The following is a 22,361-nucleotide window of genomic DNA, read 5'->3' as shown; positions in this document are numbered from 1 at the left end:
TTCTTTAGAAAAAAGGGCATAAAACATACAAGAAAAGTTGTAGGAAAAATATTACATATTTTATGTTTTTGCCATAAAACATAGTTTTCTTTGGAAAAAATGTTTTGGAGAAAATATTCTATATTTTATGTTTTTGCCTTGAAAAAAAATATTTTCTTTAGAAAAAAGGGCATAAAACGTTTTAGGAAAAATATTGCATATTTTATGTTTTTGCCGTAAAAAAACAGGATTTTCCTTGGGAAAAATGGCATAAAACATGAAAAAATGGATAGTTGATCTATGGGTATGTAGGTGTTGAAAGTGATTTATTTTTAACCCTTTAATGACTGAGACCCTTTTGGGTCCCCAGGATCTTTAGTGTTCACCAAAAGTGAGGACAGCCTTTTGAAAATTGAACATTTCAAAATGGCCCCTGCATGCTTTCATTTTTCAGTGTGTGGCCCCCAGTGGCCAAGGTGTGGACACCCCTGATGGAGGTATTTCTTTGGCTATGAATGAAGTATAAGTTGGGCACTAAAATGTAAAGCACGTAAGAAGAGAACTGGTACGTCCTGTAGTGAAAAGCATGTTTATTTAAAGGTAAGACCATAAACTGGTACGTCCTGTAGTGAAAGCCATGTTTATTTAAAGGTAAGACAATAAACTGGTACGTCCTGTAGTGAAAAGCATGTTTATTTAAAGGTAAGACCATAAACTGGTACGTCCTGTAGTGAAAGCCATGTTTATTTAAAGGTAAGACAATAAACTGGTACGTCCTGTAGTGAAAACAATGTTTATTTAAAGGTAAGACAATAAACAGCAAGGCAAGTAATCAGAAAAGTGTAAGAAGTTGTGTCCCCGCCAGCAGACAATGACACTTTAGTCCTTTGGCTCCTGTTTGTATCGTCGGCCCTCAACAACAACTTCATCTCATCAATCAGCATCATCGTCTATTCTAGTGCGTCAGGGACAAGTCTTTGTGTCACGCAGGTCTTTCAGTCAGAACAACACCTTGGAGGGACACTTCTCATCCAACACACCTTGGAGGGACACTTCTCATCCAACACACCTTGGAGGGACACTTCTCATCCAACACACCTTGGAGGGACACTTCTCATCCAACACACCTTGGAGGGACACTTCTCATCCAACACACCTTGGAGGGACACTTCTCATCCAACACACCTTGTAGGGACACTTCTCATCCAACACACCTTGGAGGGACACTTCTCATCCAACACACCTTGGAGGGACACTTCTCAAAACAACACCTTGGAGGGACACTTCTCATTCAACACACCTTGGAGGGACACTTCTCATCCAACACACCTTGGAGGGACACTTCTCATCCAACACACCTTGGAGGGACACTTCTCATCCAACACACCTTGGAGGGACACTTCTCATCCAACACACCTTGTAGGGACACTTCTCATCCAACACACCTTGGAGGGACACTTCTCATCCAACACACCTTGGAGGGACACTTCTCATTCAACACACCTTGGAGGGACACTTCTCATCCAACACACCTTGGAGGGACACTTCTCATCCAACACACCTTGGAGGGACACTTCTCATCCAACACACCTTGGAGGGACACTTCTCATTCAACACACCTTGGAGGGACACTTCTCATCCAACACACCTTGGAGGGACACTTCTCATCCAACACACCTTGTAGGGACACTTCTCATCCAACACACCTTGTAGGGACACTTCTCATCCAACACACCTTGGAGGGACACTTCTCATCCAACACACCTTGGAGGGACACTTCTCATCCAACACACCTTGTAGGGACACTTCTCATCCAACACACCTTGGAGGGACACTTCTCATCCAACACACCTTGGAGGGACACTTCTCATCCAACACACCTTGGAGGGACACTTCTCATCCAACACACCTTGTAGGGACACTTCTCATCCAACACACCTTGGAGGGACACTTCTCATCCAACACACCTTGTAGGGACACTTCTCATCCAACACACCTTGGAGGGACACTTCTCATCCAACACACCTTGGAGGGACACTTCTCATCCAACACACCTTGGAGGGACACTTCTCATCCAACACACCTTGGAGGGACACTTCTCATCCAACACACCTTGGAGGGACACTTCTCATCCAACACACCTTGGAGGGACACTTCTCATTCAACACACCTTGGAGGGACACTTCTCATCCAACACACCTTGGAGGGACACTTCTCATCCAACACACCTTGGAGGGACACTTCTCATCCAACACACCTTGGAGGGACACTTCTCAAAACAACACCTTGGAGGGACACTTCTCATCCAACACACCTTGGAGGGACACTTCTCATCCAACACACCTTGGAGGGACACTTCTCAAAACAACACCTTGGAGGGACACTTCTCATCCAACACACCTTGGAGGGACACTTCTCATCCAACACACCTTGGAGGGACACTTCTCATCCAACACACCTTGGAGGGACACTTCTCATCCAACACACTTTGGACAAGGCTCAATTGGTCGGGGGTGTCCAAACTATGGCGTGCTGTCAGGCTCGGAGACATGGCGAGTTACGGAACCATCCACCAAAAAGTTTCAGTCCTTCGTCAACAGAAACCTGATCCAGATCCGATGGCCGGAAGTTTTTTCAAATCGGGACCTGCGGGCTAGAATCAATCAGAATCCGGTTGGGATGGACTTAGATCCAACATCACTAAGCAGGCATCAGACTGGAACCCCAAAAGGAAAGAGGAAAGTCACAGAAGTGTTGATGTTGAGGCAAAAACCAGCTGAGAGAACTAGCCCAGGACCGACCGTGTTGGAGACTCGTTGTTCCTGACAGAATCAAGAAGAAGATGGATGCCATCTTGCGGACAACGTCAACAATTCAAGTTACTGACCATGAATTGCGCAGCATTTTTATGTATGACCCAATCCAAACAACCTTCCCCAGTCATGGCGCAAAAAACAACAACCCAGAAAGTCACAACCTGCTCACTGAATGTGGATATGTATTATCCCAAAAAATGTCCAAACACAACACACAATTCAAAATGACACCCAATTACACAACTTATTTTTTATAGTACGTTAAATTATGCTAAATAGAAAATTGTGAGCAAAATGTGTGTTTTAAAAATCCGTTTTAAAATTCATTGTGTAAATATTTTTTTAAATATAGTGTAACAAAAAAAATCAGTGTAAAAATATGAATTGCATTAAAACTCAAGACTGGTAAATTAAGACTGAAGCAATCCATCCTGTCTCAGACTTTTTGGAAATAAATGACATTCAGTTCACAAAATTCCAACGCATAAAAATCAGTTACATAAATTCAGTGTCAAAATTTTTTTAATTTTGTAATAAAGACACATTTAAATCCCATGCAATGCATGATGGGAAAATGCAAAACAAGTTCTCTGCACTTAATCAATGTTTGGTACATTTTAGCTGCTTGATATTTCTGATTGATTACAAAACTTTAAGGAGGTCGTCACAGAAGTAAACAAGGAAGGAGGAGAACATTTCATAAATAAACAATTTTGGGGGTATGTTTTTAGCCATAAAGAACAGGGTTTTCTTTAGAAAAAAAAGGGCTTAAAACATGAAAAAAAATGTTTTGGGGAAAATATTGCATATTTTATCTTTTTGCCATAAAAAACAGGGTTTTCCTTGGGAAAAAATGGCATAAAACATCAAATGTTTGGGGAAAATATTGCACATTTTATGTTTTTGCCATAAAAAACTGTTTTCCTTGGAAAAAATGGCATAAAACATCAAATGTTTTGGGGAAAATGTTGCACATTTTATGTTTTTGCCATAAACAAATATGGGTTTCTTTGGAAAAAAGGGTATAAAACATGAAAAAAAATATTTTGGAGAAAATATTGCATATTTTATGTTTTTTTTCTCCATAAAACAGGGTTTTCTTTGGGGAAAAAAAGGGCATAAAACAAAATGGTTTGGGGAAAATGTTGCAAATGTTATGTTTTTGCCATAAACAAATATGGTTTTCTTTGGAAAAAATGGTATAAAACATGAAAAAAAATGTTTTGGAGAAAATATTGCATATTTAATGTTTTTGCCATAAAAAAACAGGGTTTTCTTTGGAACAAATGGCATAAAACATACAATTTTTTGGGGAAAATATTGCATATTTAATATTTTTGCCATAAAAAACAGGGTTTTCTTTGGGAAAAAAGGGCATAAAAAATTGCTTTGGGGAAAATGTTGCATATTTTATGTTTTTTCCACAAAACAGGGTTTTCTTTGGGGAAAAAAAGGGCATAAAACAAAATGTTTTGGGGAAAATATTTAATATTTTATGTTTTTGCCATAAAAAACAGGGTTTTCCTTGGAAAAAATGGTATAAAACATCAAATGTTTTGGGGGAAATGTTGCACATTTTATGTTTTTGCCATAAACAAATATGGGTTTCTTTGGAAAAAAGGGTATAAAACATGAAAAAAAATGTTTTGGAGAAAATATTGCATATTTTATGTTTTTTTTCTCCATAAAACAGGGTTTTCTTTGGAAAAAAGGGCATAAAACAAAATGGTTTGGGGAAAATGTTGCAAATGTTATGTTTTTGCCATAAACAAATATGGTTTTCTTTGGAAAAAAGGGTATAAAACATGAAAAAAAATGTTTTGGAGAAAATATTGCATATTTTATGTTTTTTCTTTGGAAAACAGGGCATAAAAGAAAATGTTTTGGGGAAAATATTTCATATTTAATGTTTTTGCCATAAAAAAAAACAGGGTTTTCTTTTGAACAAATGGCATAAAACATGAAATGTTTTTGGGAAAATATTACATATTTTATATCTTTGCCATAAAAACAGGGTTTTCTTTAGAACAAATGGCATAAAACATCAAATGTTTTGGGGAAAATATTGCATATTTAATATTTTTGCCATAAAAAACAGGGTTTTCTTTGGAAAAAAGGGCATAAAAAATTGCTTTGGGGAAAATATTGCATATTTTATGTTTTTTCCACAAAACAGGGTTTTCTTTGGAAAAAAAGGGCATACAACAAAATGTTTTGGGGAAAATATTGCATATTTAATGTTTTTGCCATAAAACAGGGTTTTCTTTGGGGGAAAATGGCATAAAACATGAAATGTTTTTGGGAAAATATTACATATTTTATATCTTTGCCATAAAAACAGGGTTTTCTTTGGAAAAAATGGCATACAACATAAAATGTTTTGGGGAAAATATTGCATATTTAATATTTTTGCCATAAAAAACAGGGTTTTCTTTTGAATAAAGAGCATAAAAAATTGCTTTGGGGAAAATATTGCATTTTTAATGTTTTTTCCACAAAACAGGATTTTCTTTGGAAAAAAAGGGCATAAAACAAAATGTTTTGGGGAAAATATTGCATATTTAATGTTTTTGCCATAAAAAAACAGGGTTTTCTTTTGAACAAATGGCATAAAACATGAAATGTTTTTGGGAAAATATTACATATTTTATATCTTTGCCATAAAAACAGGGTTTTTGGGGAAAAAAAGGGCATAAAACAAAATGTTTTGGGGAAAATATTGAATATTTTATGTTTTTGCCATAAAAAACTGTGTTTCCCTTGGAAAAAATGTCATAAAACATAATGTTTTGGGGAAAATATTGCATATTTAATGTTTTTGCCATAAAACAGGGTTTTCTTTGGGAAAAAGGGCATAAAACATGAAATGTTTTGGGGAAAATATTACATATTTTATATCTTTGCCATAAAAACAAGGTTTTTTTTGGAAAAAATGGCATAAAACATAAAATGTTTTGGGGAAGATATTGCATATTTAATATTTTTGCCATAAAAAACAGGGTTTTCTTTGGAATAAAGAGCATAAAAAATTGCTTTGGGGAAAATATTGCATATTTTATGTTTTTTTCCACAAAACAGGATTTTCTTTGGAAAAAAAGGGCATAAAACAAAATGTTTTGGGGAAAATATTGCATATTTAATGTTTTTGCCATAAAAAAAACAGGGTTTTCTTTTGAACAAATGGCATAAAACATGAAATGTTTTTGGGAAAATATTACATATTTTATATCTTTGCCATAAAAACAGGGTTTTCTTTGGAACAAATGGCATAAAACATCAAATGTTTTGGGGAAAATATTGCATATTTAATATTTTTGCCATAAAAAACAGGGTTTTCTTTGGAAAAAAGGGCATAAAAAATTGCTTTGGGGAAAATATTGCATATTTTATGTTTTTTCCACAAAACAGGGTTTTCTTTGGAAAAAAGGGCATACAACAAAATGTTTTGGGGAAAATATTGCATATTTAATGTTTTTGCCATAAAACAGTTTTTTTTTTGGAAAAAAAGGGCATAAAACAAAATGTTTTGGGGAAAATATTGCATATTTAATGTTTTTGCCATAAAACAGGGTTTTCTTTGGGGAAAAATGGCATAAAACATGAAATGTTTTGGGGAAAATATTACATATTTTATATCTTTGCCATAAAAACAGGGTTTTCTTTGGACAAAATGGCATACAACATAAAATGTTTTGGGGAAAATATTGCATATTTAATATTTTTGCCATAAAAAACAGGGTTTTCTTTGGAATAAAGAGCATAAAAAATTGCTTTGGGGAAAATATTGCATTTTTAATGTTTTTTCCACAAAACAGGATTTTCTTTGGAAAAAAAGGGCATAAAACAAAATGTTTTGGGGAAAATATTGCATATTTAATGTTTTTGCCATAAAAAAACAGGGTTTTCTTTTGAACAAATGGCATAAAACATGAAATGTTTTTGGGAAAATATTACATATTTTATATCTTTGCCATAAAAACAGGGTTTTTGGGGAAAAAAAGGGCATAAAACAAAATGTTTTGGGGAAAATATTGAATATTTTATGTTTTTGCCATAAAAAACTGTGTTTCCCTTGGAAAAAATGTCATAAAACATAATGTTTTGGGGAAAATATTGCATATTTAATGTTTTTGCCATAAAACAGGGTTTTCTTTGGGAAAAAGGGCATAAAACATGAAATGTTTTGGGGAAAATATTACATATTTTATATCTTTGCCATAAAAACAAGGTTTTTTTTTGGAAAAAATGGCATAAAACATAAAATGTTTTGGGGAAGATATTGCATATTTAATATTTTTGCCATAAAAAACAGGGTTTTCTTTGGAATAAAGAGCATAAAAAATTGCTTTGGGGAAAATATTGCATATTTTATGTTTTTTCCACAAAACAGGATTTTCTTTGGAAAAAAAGGGCATAAAACAAAATGTTTTGGGGAAAATATTGCATATTTAATGTTTTTGCCATAAAAAAAACAGGGTTTTCTTTTGAACAAATGGCATAAAACATTAAATGTTTTTGGGAAAATATTACATATTTTATATCTTTGCCATAAAAACAGGGTTTTCTTTGGAACAAATGGCATAAAACATCAAATGTTTTGGGGAAAATATTGCATATTTAATATTTTTGCCATAAAAAACAGGGTTTTCTTTGGAAAAAAGGGCATAAAAAATTGCTTTGGGGAAAATATTGCATATTTTATGTTTTTTCCACAAAACAGCGTTTTCTTTGGAAAAAAGGGCATAAAACAAAATGTTTTGGGGAAAATTTTGAATATTTTATGTTTTTGCCATAAAAAACTGGGTTTTCCTTGGAAAAAATGATATAAAACATCAAATGTTTTGGGGAAAATGTTGCACATTTTATGTTTTTGCCATAAACAAATATGGGTTTCTTTGGAAAAAAGGGTATAAAACATGAAAAAAAATGTTTTGGGGTAAATATTGCATATTTTATGTTTTTTTTTTCATAAAACAGGGTTTTCTTTGGAAAAAAGGGCATAAAACAAAATGGTTTGCGGAAAATGTTGCAAATGTTTTGTTTTTGCCATAAACAAATATGGGTTTCTTTGGAAAAAAGGGTATAAAACATGAAAAAAAATGTTTTGGAGAAAATATTGCATATTTTATGTTTTTTCTTTGGAAAACAGGGCATAAAAGAAAATGTTTTGGGGAAAATATTGCATATTTAATGTTTTTGCCATAAAAAAACAGGGTTTTCTTTTGAACAAATGGCATAAAACATGAAATGTTTTTGGGGAAAATATTACATATTTGATATCTTTGCCATAAAAACAGGGTTTTCTTTGGAACAAATGGCATAAAACATAAAATGTTTTGGGGAAAATATTGCATATTTAATATTTTTGCCATAAAAAACATGGTTTTCTTTGGAAAAAAGGGCATAAAAAATTGCTTTGGGGAAAATTTTGCATATTTTTCCACAAAACAGGGTTTTCTTTTGAAAAAAAAGGGCATAAAACAAAATGTTTTGGGGAAAATATTGCATATTTAATGTTTTTGCCATAAAACAGGGTTTTCTTTGGGGAAAAATGGCATAAAACATGAAATGTTTTTGGGAAAATATTACATATTTTATATCTTTGCCATAAAACAGGGTTTTCCTTGGAAAAAATGTCATAAAACATCAAATGTTTTGGGGAAAATATTGCATATTTAAAGGTTTTCTTTTGAAAAAATGTCATGAAACAAAATGTTTGGGGAAAATATTGTATATTTCATATTTTTGCCATAAAAAACTGTGTTTTCCTTGGAAAAAATGTCATAAACAAAATGTTTTGGGGAAAATATTGCATATTTAAAGGTTTTCTTTTGAAAAAATGGCATGAAACAAAATGTTTGGGGGAAAATATTGCATATTTCATATTTTTGCCATAAAAAACAGGCTTTTCCTTGGAAAAATGTCAAACAAAATGTTTTGGGGAAAATATTGCATATTTAATGTTTTTGCCGTAAAAAACTGAGTTTTCTTTGGAAAAAATGGCATAAAACAAAATGTTGTGGGGAAAATATTACATATTTTATGTCTTTGCCATAAAAACAGGATTTTCCTTGGAAAAAATGTCAAACAAAATGTTTTGGGGAAAATATTGCATATTTAATGTTTTTGCCGTAAAAAACTGAGTTTTCTTTGGAAAAAATGGCATAAAACAAAATGTTGTGGGGAAAATATTACATATTTTATGTCTTTGCCATAAAAACAGGATTTTCCTTGGAAAAAATGTCATAAAACATCAAATGTTTTGGGGAAAATATAGCATATTTAAAGGTTTTCTTTTGAAAAAATGGCATGAAACAAAATGTTTGGGGAAAATATTGTATATTTCATATTTTTGCCATAAAAAACAGAGTTTTCTTTGGAAAAAATGGCATAAAACAAAATGTTGTGGGGAAAATATTACATATTTTATGTTTTTGCCATAAAACAGGGGTTTCTTTGGAAAAAAATGGCATAAAACATCAAATGTTTCGGGGAAAATATTGAATATTTTATGTTTTACCATATAAAACAGGGTTTTCTTTGGAAAAATGTCATAAAACATGAAAAAAAAATTTGGGGGAAAATATTGCATATTTTTATGTTTTTGCTATAAAAACAAATGTTATGTTTTTATGGCAATAAAACATATTTTAAACAAAGTAGGAGTCCAACGTTCACATACTTTTAATATCCAATTATAATAATGAAATATGTATTATAAATATATGTATAGGCTATGTGATTTTTCAGCCCCAAACAAACGGTTTCTTACCCCCCCGGGCTCAAAGAAGCGGGAGAACTGTTTAAGGGATCTGAGATCCATGGAACGAGGACGGATCCGTGAAGGTTGAGAGTCATGTTGTGGTTTCCTCCTGCCAGGAGAAAGTCCTGAAGATGATGTACGTGTGGGCGCTGTGTCGAGACCAAGAGGAACTCAACCCGCACGCCGCCTGGAGACTCCTGGACATCTCCGCCTCCAGCACAGAACAGATCCTCTAAGTCTAAGACTCTCTAGTCCGGGGAGGAGGACCTTCTGGAACCTGCAGCAGACGTGAAGGAGGAGGCCTGGATGTGGGAGGACCAGCCTGACTGACGTCTTCCTCTGCCGCCCACCAGAGGGCGTTAGAGTGCCAAGCTCACTAAGGTGCAGGACACCCTGATGCCCATTTAGAGGAAGAGTTCCACATGAGAAAAGACCTCCAGCACAATCAAGGACGTCCCAAATAATAAAGTCTGTATTTATTAGGAATAGTCAACATAATCCCCGATTTCCATCCTTTTTAAATGTACTGTTAGGATCAAATATGTCTTTTTACACAACATTAAAAAATTGCAAAAAAATATAAAAAAGAATGTCCAATTAAAAAATAATTCCACAACAAAAATTTTTGTTTTAAGTATTTTAATTTTTTGGGTTATGAATTGTTTTTTTGTTTGCAAATTTTTCAATCTTGTCAGTGTGACCCGCCTCTGAATAATATATTTTTGTTATTGGTTATGGAGCTTAATTTGTGTCGTTATTTTAAAAACTTTTTATTTTTTTACACTGAATTATGTAACTGATTTTTCGGTGTTTGAAGTTGGTGAAATGATTTAACTTTTTTTTTTTTTAACCTCAAATTATGCTGAGAATTACATTGAATACAATTGTTTGTTAAAACTGTATAAATATGTAGTGTAAAAAAAGTAAATGTATAAAAATATTAAAAACGTTTTCAAGCGAAGCATATTTTTACTCTGAATTTTAAATTTTTTTTTTGACAAACTGCATTTTTTTAAAAACTTTAGAGTATGTTAAATACATTTTGCTCACTTTTTTAATTTGATTTAATTTAATGTATTTAATTTTGTTTAAAAATACAGTTTGTTACAATCGTGTTTTAAAGTTCAGTGTATAAAAATGTAGTGTTAAAAAAATCATTGTTTAAAAACTGCATTTTTAAACACATTTTGCTCACCAATTTGTATTCAATGTCATTGTCAGCATCATTTCACAAAACTCAAAAGCAAAAAATTCAGTTACTTAAATTTTGTAAAATCTTTTGTAATAAAAACAAATTAACCTCCATGTTGTTTTTTTTAACTCATTTAAAGTTACTGATTATTTTTTTTATTTTATTTTTTACATCAGAGTATGTTAAATACATTTTGCTCACTTTTTTTGTTTTAATTTAATGAGCGTTTAAAAAATAGAGTTTGTTACAACAGCGTTGTAAAATTCAGTGTATGAAAATGTAGTGTAAAAAAATAATTAAAAACTTTTAAAAGTTCTAAAGAAATGAATATTTTTTACACTGAATTTTATTTTATTTCAACAAACTGCATTTTTAAACACATTTTGTTCATACATTTGTATTCAATGTCATTGTCAGCATCATTTCACAAAACTCAAAAGCAAAAAATTCAGTGGCATAAATTTGGTAAAATCTTTTGTAATTAAAACAAATTAACCTCCATATTTATTTTATTTGTTTTGACTAATTTTGGCCAAAGGGGGTGCATTTCATGTTCTTACACACACTTGTTATTTCATATGTTGACCAGAGGGGGAGCACTTTTAAAAGCGACACACAGTCAATGTGAAAAATCCCTCCTTTTTGGGACCACCCTCATTTTGATAGATGTCACCACAAATGAGACATTGTCTATTAGATGCAATGTTATTGATTTATGTCATCACTTGTTCACACCTCCTCATATGGAAGATACTTTTCCTTCATGTCTCAAGAAGGGTAGAAATACAAGAACACACACACACACGGGGGGTGCGACAGGGCACAGAAGTGGGCCACAGAAGTGTCACACTTGGTCTCAGCAGACGTCAGGCTGAGGTCGGCCATCAAGCTGGCAGCTGCTCTCAGACGTCAGCTGAGTGACAACAACAACATTTCCCCGACTAAAAAACGGAGCAGAATAAAACGAAGACGCCGTGAAACGTATGGAAGCATCGGCGTGAAGGAAAGTACTTGTGAGCGTCAAAGCGTGATGCTCTTGTCGTGACACAAATGACGCTCCACACATTAGAGTGTCACTTCCTTTTAAGCGAGTGCCCTACTTTACATCTTCTAACTGTCGTCTGAGGGAAACCCAACAACTGTAACATCTCCCCTGTCCGCCGCTTCCCTCTCATGAAGTCATTTCAATGAGAGAAACCCAACAACTGTAACATCTCCCCTGTCTCCCGCTTCCCTCTCATGAAGTCGTTTCAATGAGGGACACCTGACAACTGTAACATCCCCCCTGTCTCCCGCTTCCCTCCCATGAAGTCATTTCAATGAGAGAATCCCAACAACTGTAACATCTCCCCTGTCTCCCGCTTCCCTCTCATGAAGTCATTTCAATGAGGGACACCCGACAACTGTAACATCTCCCCTGTCTCCCGCTTCCCTCTCATGAAGTCATTTCAATGTGGGAAACCCAACAACTGTAACATCTCCCCTGTCTCCCGCTTCCCTCTCATGAAGTCATTTCAATGAGGGACACCCGACAACTGTAACATCTCCCCTGTCTCCCGCTTCCCTCTCATGAAGTCATTTCAATGAGGGACACCCGACAACTGTAACATCTCCCCTGTCTCCCGCTTCCCTCTCATGAAGTCATTTCAATGAGGGAAACCCAACAATTGTAACATCTCCCCTGTCTCCCGCTTCCCTCTCATGAAGTCATTTCAATGAGGGAAACCCGACAACTGTAACATCTCCCCTGTCTCCCGCTTCCCTCTCATGAAGTCATTTCAATGAGGGAAACCCAACAATTGTAACATATCCCCTGTCTCCCGCTTCCCTCTCATGAAGTCATTTCAATGAGGGAAACCCGACAACTGTAACATCACCCCTGTCTCCCGCTTCCCTCTCATGAAGTCATTTCAATGAGGGAAACCCAACAACTGTAACATCTCCCCTGTGCTTCCCTCTCATGAAGTCATTTCAAGTCTGGCAAGGAGCAAAACATGCAAATTATCTTAATTGCAACATGGCATTACAAAACCATTACTGTACATTGTTTTCCCCTACGCTTTGTACCCTGCGGCTCACGAAGCGGCGCGGCTCACTTAAGGATTTTTCTTCACCGGCAGCTGTAATTTCAAATAGTTTTCGTACCATACCAAACTTTATTTTTAAAGCCCTTTAAAAACAACCACTGTTGATAAACAAATAGCTCTACACCACAAACAAAACAGAAACTAAAACATATTTAAAACAAAGGTAAAATATATATTTTTAAAAAAACATTATCTTAAGAACAATCAGTTTGATAAAAGGCGGTTCAAAAGTTAAAAACAGTGTAACTAAACACATGCAAAGACACTGAAATGTTATTGTTTGTGCTACGGCGCCATCTTTTGGACGAGTTTGCTCACTGCAAACCGGACGGTGCAAGGGCTGTTCCGCTTTCTAGCCGTCCATAGCGTTTCTACTCATATGGATTCTCCATTAATCGCTCCGAGCAACGTTTGTAAGTTTTACAATATAACTAAAACAATTGTTACTTACTAAACCGTCCCACGTGTGATGTCTGTAGGAGTGTTTTCATGCAGCGTCGTTAGCATGAGCTAATATGCTAACATATTTACGAGTGTCTGTGTTAGCATTATTAACTTGCATTCTTTTTGTATTGTTTCACTTTCACAAATTCCTCAGTAAATTCACCAAAACGTCACCGTGGAGTTATTGAGTCTGTTTAGCGGATTGGAGAGCTAGCTTCTGGAGCTAGTGGGTCCATGACCATGACTTCTGTTTTGTCTGATCAGCCGTTTTACTGCCTTGTTACAGACACCGTTTGGAAACAATAAATGTATGTAAATAAACATTTACAGAATATTTCTGTGTAAATAACTCATTTGACAACGTATATATCTGCGATTTATAGTCCGGTGCAGCTTATATATGGAAACATTTGTTTTTCTTCGAAAATGTAGTGGGCGTGGCTTATCTACCGATGCACTCTAAAGTCCGTAAAAGATGGTATATGATCCCAACTCAATAAACTTTGGCTGCCGCAGAGACACTTGATTAAGGATGGTACCGAATTTGTTACTTTTCTACTTTTAAATCAAACTTGACCATATTTCAATACCTTTGTTGCAAACATGCGTGTTTGTAGCAAACTGCCGCTACGTAATGTTGCCAACAAAGAAAGAAAAAGCTGCTGAAAAGTACAACAAGGCTCAGCCTTTCACAAAGCACTAGCCCGGTGCTATTTTACACTGGATTCTCCATAGACAGGCTAGTATTAGCATGAGCGATTTTACATGGCGATTTCAACACCTCCAAATCTGCGAATGAAACCCACAACTGAGATGCACCTCACAATCAAACAGCCGGCGTGTAGTCAAGTCAAGTCAAGTCAACTTTATTTATATAGCAGGTTTTCAACAACTTTTAGATTGAACCAAAGTGCTTTACAGGTTCAAAAAGCATGGAGCAAAAAAAAAAAAAAATTAAAAATAAAAAAAATAAAAAACATAAACAATGAATGTGCTAAACAAGATAGTGCAAATGCAATACGGTAAAAGGGGTCGAATAAAAAGTTTAAAAACATTTGCAGGATAAAAATAATAATAATAAAAGTGCGACAAATTGAAAAAAAAAAAACAAAAAAAAAAAACAAGTGTAAGAAGTACAATATCACAGACAAAAAAACTAGAACGTGCAATTTTGGGATGAATTGCATTTAAAAATCCGAAATGCGCGAGACACATTTTTATGCTAACGTTAGCAAACTAAACTTGAAAAATCTAGTAGTTTTGAGAATGAGATATTTTTAAGTGTTCTTTTTTTAATCCATAGTCACGTTTAAAGCATGTTTTTTTTTCTGGTGACCTCTTTTGCTTTTATCTTATGTCCGCCAGTAAATTCTTTGTTTTGTCTTAAGGCGCAGGTGTCAAACTCAAGGGCCACATTATTCTATGTGGCCTGCGAAAGCCTGGAAATAATAAGAGTTAATAAAATGCTTCATCTTTTTTTACTAAATATATTTGTTCTTTCCCTTTTGACAGTAAAAATCAGGTACTGCCTGCAATTGCATATATTTTAAAATGCAATATTATCCAAATCAAAATATTATATTATCATGTATTCCAAAACTACATGTTGTTAAAATAAAGATAAATACTGTACTTAAATATCTGCTTGACTTACTGTATGATTTCAAAACAAATTATCAATCAAATTGTAGACTGTAAAATTGACCGTAGATTTTACGGTTGAATTCCGCCGACTGAGTTTTTTTTTTTTTTTACCGTAAAATCAACTTTGGTACTTTTTTCCATATAAAGTAAGACACTAAAACATTTTAAAAAAATTAAAAATAAACATTAAAACAACAATATTTTAAAGTAAGTTCTATTGCTTGAATTTTACCGCTAAAAACAGTGGTATTGTTTTTCTATACCATTCCTTTTATTCCATTTGTTTATATGCTGTAAAAAACCCTTCTGCCTTTACTGTACAATTCTGGTGACTGAGCTGACAGTTTTTAAAGTAGCATTTTTTTATATTGTTTTTGCAGCTTATGTAAAAAAATTAGAGATGTCCGATAATATCGGCCGATAAATGCTTTAAAATGTAATATCGGAAATTATCGGTATCGGTTTTTTTTGTGTGTTTTTTTTTATTAAATCAACATAAAAAACACAAAATACACTTACAATTAGTGCACCAACCCAAAAAAACTCCCACTCATTCACACAAAAGGGTTGTTTCTTTCTGTTATTAATATTCTGCTTCCTACATTATATATCAATATATATATCAATACAGTCTGCAAGGAATACAGTCCGTAAGCACACATGATTGTGCGTGCTGCTGGTCCACTAATAGTACTAACCTTTAACACTTCATTTTACTCATTTTCATTCATTACTAGTTTCTATGTTACTGTTTTTATATTGTTTTACTTTCTTTTTTATTCAAGAAAATGTTTTTAATTTATTTATCTTATTTTATTGTATTATTATTTTTAAAAAGGACCTTATGTTCACCATGCCTGGTGGGCCAAATTAGGCATAATAATGTATTAATTCCACGACTGTATATATCGGTATCGATTGATATTGGTATCTGTAATTAAGAGTCGGACAATATCGGAATATCGGATATAGGCAAAAAGCCATTATCGCACATCCCTGCAAATTATCAATCAAATTGTAGACTATAAAATTGACAGTAGATTTTACGGTTAAATTCCGCCGACTGAGTTGTTTTTTTTTACCGTAAAATCAACTTTGATACTGTTTTTTCCATATACAGTAAGACACTAAAACATAATTAAAAAAAACAAACCAAAACATTAAAACAACAAGATAAAGTAAAAAAAACAAAAACTGGCAGCTCTGTTGCTTGAATTTTACCGCTAAAAACAGTGGTATTGTTTTTCTATTCCATTCCTTTCATTCCATTTTTTTTATATGCTGTAAAAAACCCTTCTGCCTTTACTGTACAATTCTGGTGACTGAGCTGACAGTTTTTAAAGTAACATTTTTTTATATTGTTTTTGCAGCTTATGTAAAAAAAATTGAGATGTGCGATAAAATGTCGATAAATGCTTTAAAATGTAATATCGGAAATTATCGGTATCGTTTTTTTAATTATCGGTATCGTTTTTAAATTTTTTAATTCTTTTAAATTTTTTTAATTAAATCCACATAAAAAACACAAGATACACTTACAATTAGTGCACCAACCCAAAAAACCTCCCTCCCCCATTTACACTCATTCACACAAAAGGGTTGTTTCTTTCTGTTATTAATATTCTGCTTCCTACATTATATATCAATATATATCAATACAGTCTGCAAGGAATACAGTCCGTAAGCACACATGATTGTGCGTGCTGCTGCTCCACTAATACAGTGGTCCCCAACCTTTTTGTAGCTGCGGACCGGTCAACGCTTGAAAATTTGTCCAACGGAAAATTAAAAAATGTTTTTGTTTTTTTTTAATGTTTTTTTTTTTTTCATAAAGAAATACAATCATGGACTGTATCCCTGCAGACTGTATTGATCTATATTGATATATAATGTATATATTGGGTTTTTTATGTTGATTTAATAAATTATTATTATTATTATTTTTTTTTTTTTTTTTTAATTTCTTGTGTGGCCCAGTACCAATCGGTGGTTGGGGACCACTGCACTAATAGTACTAACCTTTAGCAGTTAATTTTACTCATTTTCATTCATTACTAGTTTCTATGTAACTGTTTTTATATTGTTTTACTTTCTTTTTTATTCAAGAAAATGTTTTTAATTTATTTATCTTATTTTATTTTACTTTAATTTTTTTAAAAAGGACCTTATCTTCACCATACCTGGTTGTCCAAATTAGGCATAATAATGTGTTAATTCCACGACTGTATATATCGGTATCGGTTGATATCGGTATCGGTTGATATCTGTATCGGTAATTAAAGAGTTGGACAATATCGGATATCGGCAAAAAGCCATTATCGGACATCCCTAAAAAAAAAATATTGTTAATGTATTATATTTATACAGTATATACTGTACATGTATATTCATATATTACTCATTGTTAAAATGCGGCCCTCAGAGGGCAACCATAACTGCAATGTGGCCCTCAATGAAAACGACTTTGACACCCATGTCTTAAAGGCTCTTGTTTGTCGGCTCACAGAGCTGTTTTGGCCAGTTCCTTATCTGTTTTGAAGAAGCAGCTGCGCTCCTTTCTGGGCGAGAGGGGCTTCTTTTCGCTAAATCGACTCTTTTAGTTTGGATTCAGACCTCGCCTGCTGATGCTGTAGTTGCGTTTGTAAGGGCTGAATGTTCCCCCTGGCCTTTGGCTGAGGACGCGCTCCCTTTTATTGCTTTCATAAAGCCTAACAGTGTTTTCATCTGATATCTGATATCTGATACGGCTCGGCGTCTGGTGGCCAAAGTCATATGCGCTTATCTCATTTTCATACATCACTCAAGTCCCGTCAACAGAGAGCTGTGAACATTGCTCCAAAAGTCAGGATTTTTTTGTCAATTAAATAAGGGTGGTCCCAAAAAGGAGGGATTTTTCAAATTGACTGTGTGTCGCTTTTTACTCGACAAAAGTCACAATTTTATAAGAAAACTTTTAAATTTTGGCAAAAGTCATCATTTTACTCAAAAAATGTCACTTTTACAAGAACAACAAAAAAAATCGGCAACATTGTGATAAAAGTCAGAATTTTATATGACAAATGTCACCATTTTGCAGCGAAAAAGTCATAATTTTACATAAAATATTTATAATTTTACAAGAAAATATTGCAATATTACAGAAACAGAAAGATTATGAGAAATTGTTCCCAATTTTATAAGAAAGAAGTCGAGACATTGTGAGAAAAAGACTGCCTTTAATTATTTTATTTTATTTTTTTGTTTCTAATTGATATCTAATCTTCATTATTTACTTCAAGTTATTGTATGTCTCTATATACATATTTATTTATTTTTGTTTGATTAATTTTGGCCAAAGGGGGCGCATTTAAGTTTCTTACACACACTTGTTATTTCATATGTTTGGCAGTATTATAATAAAAGTCGTCATTTTACTCAACGCGATTCAATATTTTACAAGAAAAACTGAACATTTGTGCAATATTATGATAAAAGTTGGAATTTCACTCAATAACAGTCGCAATTTTACAAGAAAAGTTACACATTTTGGCAATTTTATGAAAAGAGTCGCAATTTTACTCGACAAAAGTCACAATTTTAAAAGAACATTTTAAAATGTTGGCAATATTGTAATAATAATCAGAATTTTACTCTGCAAAATTATGACAAAAGTCATCATTTTACTCAAAAAATGTCACTATTTTACAAAAACAACAAAAAAATTGGCAAAGTTGTGATAGAAGTCAGAATTTTATATGACAAATTTCACCATTTTGCATTAAAAAGTAATAATTTGACATAAAAAAAATTATGAGGAAATATTGCAATATTACAGAAACAAAAAGAACTTAATTTTTTTCCCCATTTTATAAGAAAAAAGTCGACACATTGTTTGAAAAAGTTCATTTTTGTTGTTGTTGTTGAATTGTATGTTTGTATTTGGTTTTTAATCTTCATTATTTACCTCAAGTTATTACAGCATGTCTCTATATACATATTTATTTATTTTTGTTTAATTAATTTCGGCCATTTCAGTTTCTTACACACACTTGTTATTTCATATGTTTGGCAGTATTATGATAAATGTCGTCATTTTACTCAACACGATCCAATATTTTACAAGAAAAACTGAACATTTGTGCAATATTATGATAAAAGTTGGAATTTCACTCAATAACAGTCGCAATTTTACAAGAAAAGTTACACATTTTGGCAATTTTATGAAAAGAGTCGTAATTTTACTCGACAAAAGTCACAATTTTATAAGAAAACTTTAAAATGTTGGCAATATTATAATAATAATCAGAATTTTACTCTGCAAAATTATGACAAAAGTCATAATTTTACTTTAAAAATATCACTATTTTACAAGAACAACAAAAAATTGGCAAAGTTGTGATAAAAGTCAGAATTTTGTATGACAAATGTCACCATTTTGCAGTAAAAAGCAATAATTTTACATTAAAAAAATTATGAGAAAATATTGCAATATTACAGAAATAAAAAGAACTTACCATTTTTTTCCCAATTTTATAAGAAAAAAGTCGACACATTGTTTGAAAAAGTTCATTTTTGTTATTGTTGTTGAATTGTATGTTTGTAATTGTTTTTTAATCTTCATTATTTACTTCAAGTAATGTCTCTATATACATATTTATTTATTTTTGTTTAATTAATTTCGGCCATTTCAGTTTCTTACACACACTTGTTATTTCATATGTTTGGCAGTATTATAATAAATGTCATCATTTTACTCAACGCGATCCAATATTTTACAAGAAAAACTGAACATTTGTGCAATATTATGATAAAAGTTGGAATTTCACTCAATAACAGTCACAGTTTTACAAGAAAAGTTACACATTTTGGCAATTTTATGAAAAGAGTCGTAATTTTACTCGACAAAAGTCACAATTTTATAAGAAAACTTTAAAATGTTGGCAATATTATAATAATAATCAGAATTTTACTCTGCAAAATTATGACAAAAGTCATAATTTTACTCAAAAAATGTCACTATTTTACAAAAACAACAAAAAAATTGGCAAAGTTGTGATAAAAGTCTGAATTTTATATGACAAATTTCACCATTTTGCAGTAAAAAGTAATAATTTGACATAAAAAAATAAAATATTGCAATATTACAGAAACAAAAAGAACATGAATTTTTTTCCCCAATTTTATAAGAAAAAAGTTCATTTTTGTTGTTGTTGTTGAATTGTATGTTTGTAATTGGTTTTTAATCTTCATTATTTACTTCAAGTTATTTGCCATATCATCACTCAAGTCCCGTCAACAGAAAGCTGTGAAAAAAGTAAATACAACAAAATGGTCTGACTTTTAATGCAAGGAAGGAAGATAGCAGCTTGTTGAGCATGCAGGCGAGGGTCATTAATGCGGCAGTAATGTCTCTGAGGGCTCTGATCAGCGGCGTGGGCGTCCCGACACGTGCGGGACGTGCCGACACTCCCAGGCCCCACATTACTCTGCAAATGTAACGCCCGTGTCTCTCTCCGTGTGTGTGTGCACTCATGCGCGTCACCGCCACGTCCTCACATCTCTTTCACAGCCGTGTCAAGTTACCGCTGCAAATACTCAAATATTCTTCTGTTGACACCTTTTTTGTTTGTGCCGTTACGCTTTTTAATGTTACTGTTATAGTTTTTATCATTTGTGGCTTGTGCAGCCCTTTGAGACACTATATATAAATCAACTTTGATTGATTGATTATGTTATGTGGCGGGTTATGAATAATTACACAATAATAACATCAAAACATAGATGACATTTTTTTTTAAATAAAATACAATTCCAATAAACCAATTAGTTTTTTTTTTGTTAGTTTTTTTGGGGGGTGGTTAAGAATAAAATTCACATAAACAATACTTTTTCTTGTTTTGCTTTTCGATTTAATTTGTTATGTTTCAAAATAAAATTCAAATAAGTTAGTGTTTTTTTTCATATTGTATTTTTTTTTGTTTAAGGATAAAATTCTTATGAACAACATTTTTAGTTGTTTTGCTTTTTGACTTGCTTTATTTTTTGTTTCAAAATAAAATTCCAATAAACCAGTAATTTTTCTTTTATTTTATTTTTTGTGTTGAAGAATAAAATTCATATCAACAATTGTTTTAGTTGTTTTTCTTTTTGATTTGATTAATTGTTTATGTTTAAAAATAACATTCATATAAAGAAATATTTTAGTTGTTTTGCTTTTCAATTTCATTTATTTTTTGTTTCAAAAGAAAATTAAAATATTTTTAAATATTTAAATATTTTTCATTAATTTATTTAAATTTGATATAAATTATATATAAATTTGAATAAACAAATCTTTTAATAATTTTCCTTTTCAATTTAAATTATTTTTTGTTTCAAAATAAAATAAAACAAAACAAAACATTTATATATATATATATATATATATATATATATATATATATATATATATATATATATATATATATATATATATATATATATATATATATATATATATATATATATATATATATATATATATATATGTCTTAATTAGATTATCCAAAATCCCACATATATATATATATATATATATATATATATATATATATATATATATATATATATATATATATATATATATATATATATATATATACATATATATATATATATATATATATATATATATATATATAAAAATTTTATATATATATATATATATATATAAATTTTATATATATATATATATATATATATATATATATATATATATATATATATATATATATATATATATATATATATATATATTAATTTTTTAATAAAATTCAATGAATAAAATATACACTGGCCGGGAACTTTATAATGAGCAACTTTTTATTTTATTTTTATTTTTTTACATTTTGTCCAGCCCCTCAGGCTAATCATATTGTTAATTTAATGTCACAGCTTGTCACACCAGGCCGTGCCTTATTTTGAGTTTGTTGGCATTTTTGATGATTTAGTTGTTGTCAAAGGTACTCATTTATCTTACCATAATTTCAGACATGTAACCTCAGTTATTGCAGTATACGGGGTGAGCCCAAATAACCGAAACCCATTAAAAAAATGTTTAAATCTTACACTTTCAAGAAATTTGCTGACCTTATCAAAAAATTTTTATAACGCGCTTCTCTGAATACAGAGGAACCAGGTGAAAAAAACACTATCAGAGGAGCCGTACAAATATTAAAAACTGTGATTAAGAACAGATGACAAAATACAAGTGTAAAATAAATAAATAGAACTAAACAAAATCAAGAATAAATAATATGAAAAAGTGAATTAAAATGACTTGAGTGAAATAGTCATGTTCTTTCGAAACTATGCTTCAAAAGGGCTCCACGCCGTGGTCAATTACCGTATTTTTGAGACTATAGAACACACCGGTATACAAGCCGCACCCACAAAATTTTAGAATACATGATTTTTCC

At 32.1% G+C, this 22,361-nt stretch overlaps 1 protein-coding gene across 1 annotated transcript in view; it reads left to right on the top strand.

The window, feature by feature from the left end:
- The window catches only part of LOC133634840 (mitochondrial import inner membrane translocase subunit TIM44-like), a 41,493-nt gene extending 31,000 nt beyond the window's left edge, over window positions 1-10,493 (top strand). The window contains 1 exon segment of the mRNA XM_062027477.1: window positions 9,675-10,493. Coding sequence (XP_061883461.1) covers window positions 9,675-9,794 — 120 coding nt within the window. The 3' untranslated portion in view covers window positions 9,795-10,493.
- The last annotated feature ends 11,868 nt before the right edge of the window (window positions 10,494-22,361 follow it).

The sequence above is a fragment of the Entelurus aequoreus genome, linkage group LG19 (genome assembly GCF_033978785.1).
Source record: "Entelurus aequoreus isolate RoL-2023_Sb linkage group LG19, RoL_Eaeq_v1.1, whole genome shotgun sequence".
Taxonomy (NCBI): Eukaryota; Metazoa; Chordata; class Actinopteri; order Syngnathiformes; family Syngnathidae; genus Entelurus; species Entelurus aequoreus.
The sequence above is the reverse complement of the archived record's forward strand: the minus strand, read 5'-3'. Positions and strand labels throughout refer to the sequence as shown.